At 43.7% G+C, this 10,773-nt stretch overlaps 1 protein-coding gene across 5 annotated transcripts in view; it reads left to right on the plus strand.

Annotated features, from left to right (window-relative positions):
* LOC127916560 (probable ubiquitin-conjugating enzyme E2 W-B) overlaps positions 1–9,919 on the plus strand; it is a 48,552-nt gene extending 38,633 nt beyond the window's left edge. For 3 of the 5 annotated variants that reach the window (XM_052498847.1, XM_052498849.1, XM_052498850.1), the window contains exon 6: positions 569–2,477. In XM_052498847.1, coding sequence (XP_052354807.1) covers positions 569–582 — 14 coding nt within the window. In that variant the 3' untranslated portion in view covers positions 583–2,477. Of the gene's footprint in view, positions 1–568 lie in introns of all 5 variants that reach the window. The other 2 variants (XM_052498836.1, XM_052498827.1) reach the window with 1 other exon arrangement.
* Positions 9,920–10,773: the final 854 nt, after the last annotated feature.

Here is a 10,773-nt window from a genome sequence, read left to right on the forward strand (position 1 = left end):
GTTGATGGTAATGGGTGGGGGGGTACATAGACGTTGTTAGATAGGCGATCCTGTCTAGTTGATGGTAATGGGGGGTGCATAGACGTTGTTAGATAGGCGATCCTGTCTAGTTGATGGTAATGGGTGGGGGTACATAGACGTTGTTAGATAGGCGATCCTGTCTAGTTGATGGTAATGGGGGTACATAGACGTTGTTAGATAGTCGATCCTGTCTAGTTGATGGTAATGGGGGTACATAGACGTTGTTAGATAGGCGATCCTGTCTAGTTGATGGTAATGGGGGGGGGGTACATAGACGTTGTTAGATAGTCGATCCTGTCTAGTTGATGGTAATGGGGGGGGGGGTACATAGACGTTGTTAGATAGGCGATCCTGTCTAGTTGATGGTAATGGGTGGGGGGGTACATAGACGTTGTTAGATAGGCGATCCTGTCTAGTTGATGGTAATGGGGGGGGAGTACCTAAATCCAGACTAGATTATGGAATGAATCGGTCCGTAAGCAACGGGAAACACTCATGTTCGTCATTGTTTATTTATTTGATACTGAAAGTGTCTTTTCTCCCACAGATGATACGTGCTAATAAACGTTGTAATAGTTCCAGAAGAAAGAAGGCCTACTGAACCGCATAAAGCACTTTTGAATCATACGACAGTCACTGAACTCTGACCTTTTTTGACTGGAACAATGGACACCATGATGCGCTGGAGACTGTTTGAACTGCATTTCCCAGAGGGCAGTTGGGTGCATGTTTTTAGCCGGTTGTAATATACAAATAAAATAAATTAATTAATTAAGAATCGTTACGTGTACCAACAATGGATTGTTTTTGCAGAAAGAAAAGGTCACTATGCAGCCAGCGAGAAAAATGGTTTCGTAGTGAGATTATTATTGTTATCGTTTTAAGATGATTCTTGTTTCCTTTTGTTTGGGTACATTTAAAAGGTTGTCACACAACGGTGGTTGGGCCCTAACAACGGTGGTTGGGCCCTAACAACGGTGGTTGGGCCTTAACAACGGTGGTTGGGCCCTAACAACGGTGGTTGGGCCCTAACAAAGAGATCTGGAAGGGATTTCAGCATCTTAACCCCCAGAAAATACTTCAGCTTTTTTTTTTGGTCTGATATTCAATGCACTGTGACGATATATGTAGAGCTACAACAGCTCAATGTTATTATTCCAAAGGCTCAACTTCTACTGTAAAACCACAAACAACACCACTTCTCTGTAGCTGATAGAAGGGGGTTTTCAAGTTGTTTTACATTTCACTGTGTAATCAAGAGTAGTACAGTTCTCTTCCTCTCCCGCCCTTCCATCTTTCAAGGACAGACTTGATTTCAGAAGTTGTCTGGTCTATTTTGACTATAGCAGCGTTTCCCAAACTTGGTCCTGGGGCCCCCCAGTGCACGTTTTAGTTTTTTTTTTTGTTGCAGTTGGATCATTTGAATCCGCTGTGTAGTGTTAGGGGCAAACGCCCAAAATGTTGGGGTCCTGAGGACCGAGTTTGGGAAAACGCTGGACTAGAGTATTGGTACTGACCAGGTTGATGATGGTTATAACTCTTTAGGCTGCGTTTACACAGGCAGACCAATTTTGACTTTTTTTTTTGCCACTAATTGGTCTTTTGACCAATCGGATCGGATATTTTGCCCATAATTGGACTGCCTGTGTAAACGCAGCATTTTTATGTACCTCTTCACAATAATATGGTCTGAACTCATGTACTGGTGTTCGCAGGTCCATTCTGTAAAGCCCAGAGGCCATTTAACGAATGTCTGTGTTGTCATCCATTTTTATTTGTTTGATTTAGTATTTGTCTTGATGAGATTTAGTTGCTTTTATGCTTTTATTTTATTTATGTATTTTACTTTATTTTGTTTGTCTTGTTTTTTTGTTGTTTTTTTTCAGCTAGCTGACCCTTTTTTCTTTCTTTTTTTTAAAGGGGAAGGATGATTTATGGTTGAATGTTTTAATGTCTTGTTTAATTTTAAATCTAGTGGTAGTAACAGTGAAATGAATTTGACTACTGTTAAGACAAGGCTGGATTTATTCCCTGGTCACAGATTGACTCGGGTGTTTTTTTTTATTTTTTTATTTTTTTTTGTCAATACGAGAAGACGAGCAGAAAAAAAAATCCTGTGAGATATTTTGAAATTAACTATATTTTCACCAAAAGGGACTTGTTATGTTGTGAAATCTATAACATGTCTGAAACGATTGTTACTATATACATATATACATACATACATACACTTTCTTTTAGAAATCGTGGAGATGAATGAGATGAAGTAAGTGGAGTGGATGAATTTTCCTCATGTTGTAGCTGTGTGACTATTTAATAGGAGCGTTTTTATTATTTTCCTCTTTCGTGTTTCTGCTAACTAGTACGCCGCCGTCGGTTAGATTCCAGTCAATTCAGAAAGTAAAACCAAAATGTGAAAAAGGAAAAAAATAAAAATCCACATTTTCCTTATTGAACAGCATTGAGTGGAATTGAAATTATTGAACAGCATTGAGTGGAATTGAAATTATTGAACAGCATTGAGTGGAATTTAAATTATTGAACAGCATTGAGTGGAATTGAAATTATTGAACAGCATTGAGTGGAATTGAAATTATTGAACAGCATTGAGTGGAATTGAAATTATTGAACAGCATTGAGTGGAATTGAAATTATTGAACAGCATTGAGTGGAATTGAAATTATTGAACAGCATTGAGTGGAATTGAAATTATTGAACAGCATTGAGTGGAATTGAAATTATTGAACAGCATTGAGTGGAATTGAAATTATTGAACAGCATTGAGTGGAATTGAAATTATTGAACAGCATTGAGTGGAATTGAAATTATTGAACAGCATTGAGTGGAATTGAAATTATTGAACAGCATTGAGTGGAATTGAAATTATTGAACAGCATTGAGTGGAATTGAAATTATTGAACAGCATTGAGTGGAATTGAAATTATTGAACAGCATTGAGTGGAATTGAAATTATTGAACAGCATTGAGTGGAATTGAAATTATTGAACAGCATTGAGTGGAATTGAAATTATTGAACAGCATTGAGTGGAATTGAAATTATTGAACAGCATTGAGTGGAATTGAAATTATTGAACAGCATTGAGTGGAATTGAAATTATTGAACAGCATTGAGTGGAATTGAAATTATTGAACAGCATTGAGTGGAATTGAAATTATTGAACAGCATTTAGTGGAATTGAAATTATTGAACAGCATTGAGTGGAATTGAAATTATTGAACAGCATTGAGTGGAATTGAAATTATTGAACAGCATTGAGTGGAATTGAAATTATTGAACAGCATTGAGTGGAATTGAAATTATTGAACAGCATTGAGTGGAATTGAAATTATTGAACAGCATTGAGTGGAATTGAAATTATTGAACAGCATTGAGTGGAATTGAAATTATTGAACAGCATTGAGTGGAATTGAAATTATTGAACAGCATTGAGTGGAATTGAAATTATTGAACAGCATTGAGTGGAATTGAAATTATTGAACAGCATTGAGTGGAATTGAAATTATTGAACAGCATTGAGTGGAATTGAAATTATTGAACAGCATTGAGTGGAATTGAAATTATTGAACAGCATTTAGTGGAATTGAAATTATTGAACAGCATTGAGTGGAATTGAAATTATTGAACAGCATTGAGTGGAATTGAAATTAGACTTAGTCATTCCGGTGTTCTTCCTGAATTGAACCCTTTTCCCCTGGATGTAGTTTCTCATCAACACATCTACTGTTGGTCTGAAGGGTTGGCAGTTGGAACTGTTGGGAAGCCCCTTGCTATTTCTCATCGTTATCACACTTGGTTACAACACTCATAGGTTGCATTTATACAGGCAAGCCCAATTACCCACACAAGATCTGATTGGTCAAAAATACCATTTAGTGGTAAAAGACCAGAACTGGTCTGCTTGTGTAAATGCACCCGCAGTGTAACTCTCTACCACAGGAAATTGGTGGGAGGAGCTATGGGAGGCTGGGATGGATTACATTAAAACGATATAAAACACATCAACTGTCCTCCTATACTTGTTCCCAGCAGCCTCCACTGCTATGTACATACCATCTTATGTTGTTATTGGTTACAACGGGAGGGAATCAGCTGCTGTGGCATCCTATTCCCTATGTAGTGCACTACTTTAGACCAGAACCCTATGGCTCCCTGTGTAGTGCACTACTTTAGACCAGAACCCTATGGCTCACTGTGTAGTGCACTACTTTAGACCAGAACCCTATGGCTCCCTGTGTAGTGAACTACTTTAGACCAGAACCCTATGGCTCCCTGTGTAGTGAACTACTTTAGACCAGAACCCTATGGCTCACTGTGTAGTGCACTACTTTAGACCAGAACCCTATGGCTCCCTGTGTAGTGCACTACTTTAGACCAGAACCCTATGGCTCCCTGTGTAGTGCACTACTTTAGACCAGAACCCTATGGCTCCCTGTGTAGTGCACTACTTTAGACCAGAACCCTATGGCACCCTATTCCCTATATAGTGCACTACTTTAGACCAGAGCCCTATGGCACCCTATTCCCTATGTAGTGCACTACTTTAGACCAGAACCCTATGGCTCCCTGTGTAGTGCACTACTTTAGACCAGAACCCTATGGCTCACTGTGTAGTGCACTACTTTAGACCAGAACCCTATGGCTCCCTGTGTAGTGCACTACTTTAGACCAGAACCCTATGGCTCACTGTGTAGTGCACTACTTTAGACCAGAACCCTATGGCTCCCTGTGTAGTGCACTACTTTAGACCAGAACCCTATGGCACCCTATTCCCTATATAGTGCACTACTTTAGACCAGAGCCCTATGGCACCCTATTCCCTATATAGTGCACTACTTTAGACCAGAGCCCTATGGCACCCTATTCCCTATATAGTGCACTACTTTAGACCAGAACCCTATGGCTCACTGTGTAGTGCACTACTTTAGACCAGAACCCTATGGCTCCCTGTGTAGTGAACTACTTTAGACCAGAACCCTATGGCTCCCTGTGTAGTGAACTACTTTAGACCAGAACCCTATGGCTCACTGTGTAGTGCACTACTTTAGACCAGAACCCTATGGCTCACTGTGTAGTGCACTACTTTAGACCAGAACCCTATGGCTCCCTGTGTAGTGCACTACTTTAGACCAGAACCCTATGGCTCCCTGTGTAGTGCACTACTTTAGACCAGAACCCTATGGCTCACTGTGTAGTGCACTACTTTAGACCAGAACCCTATGGCTCCCTGTGTAGTGCACTACTTTAGACCAGAACCCTATGGCACCCTATTCCCTATATAGTGCACTACTTTAGACCAGAGCCCTATGGCACCCTATTCCCTATATAGTGCACTACTTTAGACCAGAGCCCTATGGCACCCTATTCCCTATATAGTGCACTACTTTAGACCAGAACCCTATGGCACCCTATTCCCTATATAGTGCACTACTTTAGACCAGAACCCTATGGCACCCTATTCCCTATATAGTGCACTACTTTAGATCAGAACCCTATGGACTCTGGTCAAATGTAATGCACTATGAAGGGAATAGGTCAGGTGCCATTTTGTGGATGCAGCCTGTGTGTTGCAGGTGCTCTCTCATCCTTTCCTGACTTCAACCACTCTATTCCTGTAGATCTGTTCTGTCGCCATTCATTCAGAAAATCATTCCCATGCTGGTTGGTGTTTCATCCTTCCCATGCTGGTTGGTGTTTCATCCTTCCCATGCTGGTTGGTGTTTCATCCTTCCCATGCTGGTTGGTGTTGCATCCTTCCCATGCTGGTTGGTGTTTCATCCTTCCCATGCTGGTTGGTGTTTCATCCTTCCCATAGTGGTTGGTGTTTCATCCTTCCCATGCTGGTTGGTGTTGGATCCTTCCCATGCTGGTTGGTGTTGGATCCTTCCCATGCTGGTTGGTGTTTCATCCTTCCCATGCTGGTTGGTGTTTCATCCTTCCCATAGTGGTTGGTGTTTCATCCTTCCCATGCTGGTTGGTGTTTCATCCTTCCCATGCTGGTTGGTGTTGGATCCTTCCCATGCTGGTTGGTGTTGGATCCTTCCCATGCTGGTTGGTGTTTCATCCTTCCCATGCTGGTTGGTGTTTCATCCTTCCCATGCTGGTTGGTGTTTCATCCTTCCCATGCTGGTTGGTGTTGGATCCTTCCCATGCTGGTTGGTGTTGGATCCTTCCCATGCTGGTTGGTGTTGGATCCTTCCCATGCTGGTTGATGTTTCATCCTTCCCATGCTGGTTGGTGTTTCATCCTTCCCATGCTGGTTGGTGTTTCATCCTTCCCATGCTGGTTGGTGTTTCATCCTTCCCATGCTGGTTGGTGTTTCATCCTTCCCATGCTGGTTGGTGTTGGATCCTTCCCATGCTGGTTGGTGTTTCATCCTTCCCATGCTGGTTGGTGTTGGATCCTTCCCATGCTGGTTGGTGTTGCATCCTTCCCATGCTGGTTGGTGTTGGATCCTTCCCATGCTGGTTGGTGTTGGATCCTTCCCATGCTGGTTGGTGTTTCATCCTTCCCATGCTGGTTGGTGTTTCATCCTTCCCATGCTGGTTGGTGTTGGATCCTTCCCATGCTGGTTGGTGTTGGATCCTTCCCATGCTGGTTGGTGTTTCATCCTTCCCATGCTGGTTGGTGTTTCATCCTTCCCATGCTGGTTGGTGTTTCATCCTTCCCATGCTGGTTGGTGTTTCATCCTTCCCATGCTGGTTGGTGTTTCATCCTTCCCATGCTGGTTGGTGTTTCATCCTTCCCATGCTGGTTGGTGTTTCATCCTTCCCATGCTGGTTGGTGTTTCATCCTTCCCATGCTGGTTGGTGTTTCATCCTTCCCATGCTGGTTGGTGTTTCATCCTTCCCATGCTGGTTGGTGTTGGATCCTTCCCATGCTGGTTGGTGTTTCATCCTTCCCATGCTGGTTGGTGTTTCATCCTTCCCATGCTGGTTGGTGTTGGATCCTTCCCATGCTGGTTGGTGTTTCATCCTTCCCATGCTGGTTGGTGTTTCATCCTTCCCATGCTGGTTGGTGTTTCATCCTTCCCATGCTGGTTGGTGTTGGATCCTTCCCATGCTGGTTGGTGTTTCATCCTTCCCATGCTGGTTGGTGTTTCATCCTTCCCATGCTGGTTGGTGTTTCATCCTTCCCATGCTGGTTGGTGTTTCATCCTTCCCATGCTGGTTGGTGTTTCATCCTTCCCATGCTGGTTGGTGTTTCATCCTTCCCATGCTGGTTGGTGTTGGATCCTTCCCATGCTGGTTGGTGTTTCATCCTTCCCATGCTGGTTGGTGTTTCATCCTTCCCATGCTGGTTGGTGTTTCATCCTTCCCATGCTGGTTGGTGTTGGATCCTTCCCATGCTGGTTGGTGTTGGATCATTCCCATGCTGGTTGGTGTTTCATCCTTCCCATGCTGGTTGGTGTTTCATCCTTCCCATGCTGGTTGGTGTTGGATCCTTCCCATGCTGGTTGGTGTTGGATCATTCCCATGCTGGTTGGTGTTTCATCCTTCCCATGCTGGTTGGTGTTTCATCCTTCCCATGCTGGTTGGTGTTTCATCCTTCCCATGCTGGTTGGTGTTTCATCCTTCCCATGCTGGTTGGTGTTTCATCCTTCCCATGCTGGTTGGTGTTGGATCCTTCCCATGCTGGTTGGTGTTACATCCTTCCCATGCTGGTTGGTGTTTCATCCTTCCCATGCTGGTTGGTGTTTCATCCTTCCCATGCTGGTTGGTGTTGGATCCTTCCCATGCTGGTTGGTGTTGGATCATTCCCATGCTGGTTGGTGTTTCATCCTTCCCATGCTGGTTGGTGTTTCATCCTTCCCATGCTGGTTGGTGTTTCATCCTACCCATGCTGGTTGGTGTTGGATCCTTCCCATGCTGGTTGGTGTTGGATCATTCCCATGCTGGTTGGTGTTTCATCCTTCCCATGCTGGTTGGTGTTTCATCCTTCCCATGCTGGTTGGTGTTTCATCCTTCCCATGCTGGTTGGTGTTTCATCCTTCCCATGCTGGTTGGTGTTTCATCCTTCCCATGCTGGTTGGTGTTGGATCCTTCCCATGCTGGTTGGTGTTGGATCCTTCCCATGCTGGTTGGTGTTGGATCCTTCCCATGCTGGTTGGTGTTTCATCCTTCCCATGCTGGTTGGTGTTTCATCCTTCCCATGCTGGTTGGTGTTTCATCCTTCCCATGCTGGTTGGTGTTTCATCCTTCCCATGCTGGTTGGTGTTGGATCCTTCCCATGCTGGTTGGTGTTTCATCCTTCCCATGCTGGTTGGTGTTTCATCCTTCCCATGCTGGTTGGTGTTTCATCCTTCCCATGCTGGTTGGTGTTGGATCCTTCCCATGCTGGTTGGTGTTGGATCCTTCCCATGCTGGTTGGTGTTTCATCCTTCCCATGCTGGTTGGTGTTTCATCCTTCCCATGCTGGTTGGTGTTTCATCCTTCCCATGCTGGTTGGTGTTGGATCCTTCCCATGCTGGTTGGTGTTGGATCCTTCCCATGCTGGTTGGTGTTTCATCCTTCCCATGCTGGTTGGTGTTGGATCCTTCCCATGCTGGTTGGTGTTTCATCCTTCCCATGCTGGTTGGTGTTGGATCCTTCCCATGCTGGTTGGTGTTTCATCCTTCCCATGCTGGTTGGTGTTTCATCCTTCCCATGCTGGTTGGTGTTTCATCCTTCCCATGCTGGTTGGTGTTGGATCCTTCCCATGCTGGTTGGTGTTTCATCCTTCCCATGCTGGTTGGTGTTGGATCCTTCCCATGCTGGTTGGTGTTGGATCCTTCCCATGCTGGTTGGTGTTTCATCCTTCCCATGCTGGTTGGTGTTTCATCCTTCCCATGCTGGTTGGTGTTGGATCCTTCCCATGCTGGTTGGTGTTGCATCCTTCCCATGCTGGTTGGTGTTTCATCCTTCCCATGCTGGTTGGTGTTTCATCCTTCCCATGCTGGTTGGTGTTTCATCCTTCCCATGCTGGTTGGTGTTTCATCCTTCCCATGCTGGTTGGTGTTTCATCCTTCCCATGCTGGTTGGTGTTTCATCCTTCCCATGCTGGTTGGTGTTTCATCCTTCCCATGCTGGTTGGTGTTGGATCCTTCCCATGCTGGTTGGTGTTGGATCATTCCCATGCTGGTTGGTGTTTCATCCTTCCCATGCTGGTTGGTGTTTCATCCTTCCCATGCTGGTTGGTGTTTCATCCTTCCCATGCTGGTTGTTGTTTCATCCTTCCCATGCTGGTTGGTGTTGGATCCTTCCCATGCTGGTTGGTGTTGGATCCTTCCCATGCTGGTTGGTGTTGGATCCTTCCCATGCTGGTTGGTGTTGGATCCTTCCCATGCTGGTTGGTGTTGGATCCTCGGTGTCGTTTCCTTTGGGTCTATAGAGGAGCTATTTCTTCACAATACCAACCTTCTGAAGTGACTGGTTATATGACCATGACACACTGGTATCTAGGAACCATATTACTATATAAAGACTATTTAACCAATGATTCATTCTTTATTTTTTATGACACTGTAGAAGAGGTTTGTGCTGCTGGGCTTGGGTTTGATTGTGTCTGTCGCGGTATGGTATTAGTGCAGGGACAAAAAGCCTCTATCTACAAATTAGTGGATATGTAAAACCATAGTTTTGGATTTTCTCTCTCATTTTCTCCTTTTATTTTCCTGGTTTTATTAGGTTGTATGTGTCCTTTTTAACGTGGTTTTGGATTCCTTGGCCTACATATTGTTGTGTGAGTGATCAGCACTAATGAAGGGTGGGGTATTATATTTATAATATATTTTGAGAATATAATTGTTTTTCTTCTCTGTCTGGGGACGTACAAGCTCCATGTCAGAGGAGTTCATTTCAATAATCTATAATAAAAAGCAGAGATTTAACTTTTAATTCATCCTTGTCTCGAACAGGTTAATAGTTTATTATATTACTTATACTAGTAGTGGCATTGTGTATGTGATGTATATTGTAAACTGGGCGTTTCGAGCCCTGAATGCTGATTGGCTGACAGCTGTGTATATATCACGGGTATGACAAAACATTTTTACCTCCTCTATGTACTTGGTAACCAGTTTATAATAGCAATAAGGCACCTTGGGGGGTTTGTGGTATATGGCCAATATACCACGGCTAATTCCTGTATCCAGGCACTCCGTGTTGCGTCGTGCTTAAGAACAGCCCTTAGCCGTGGTATATTGGCCACGTACCACACCCCCTCGGGAATTATTTATATTTAGTGAAATGGTCGGTTGGACCAGGACAGGCTCCAGTTGTATATTTAGCTGCTTCTTAAGCCCTACATGTCCAAGGACATGTCTTTCTGATCATAATAACCCAAGTCAACAACATGAGTGCATCGAGTCCTTGTACGTTTTGGGGTGGAGACTGACTAAATCCAAATGGTCAAATTAGACATTTCCATGTTTACTTAGAACAGAAACATTGCATTCTTCTTTCTCCATCACTAGCCACAACTAATTTAATTTATCATTTAAAATAAATGCTTACCTTATAAGTACAACACACTTTAATATTATAATCACTCAGCTAGGCATTTTGGCTACCGATTTTTATAAATGAATCATTCCATTAAACTTGATGGCTACGTTGATTGTGTCGAAGGTCTCTGCTCAGCTGGTCCTGTGTCGTCTTGGAAATCAAACCCTGGCAGCTGGCTGTCTGAAGAGACTGGAAACAAGACCAGAAGATGCCGACCCATTATGCTTGTTAACTCTGAACTGCACTGGG

The sequence above is a fragment of the Oncorhynchus keta genome, chromosome 4, assembly GCF_023373465.1.
Source record: "Oncorhynchus keta strain PuntledgeMale-10-30-2019 chromosome 4, Oket_V2, whole genome shotgun sequence".
NCBI classification, from domain to species: domain Eukaryota; kingdom Metazoa; phylum Chordata; class Actinopteri; order Salmoniformes; family Salmonidae; genus Oncorhynchus; species Oncorhynchus keta.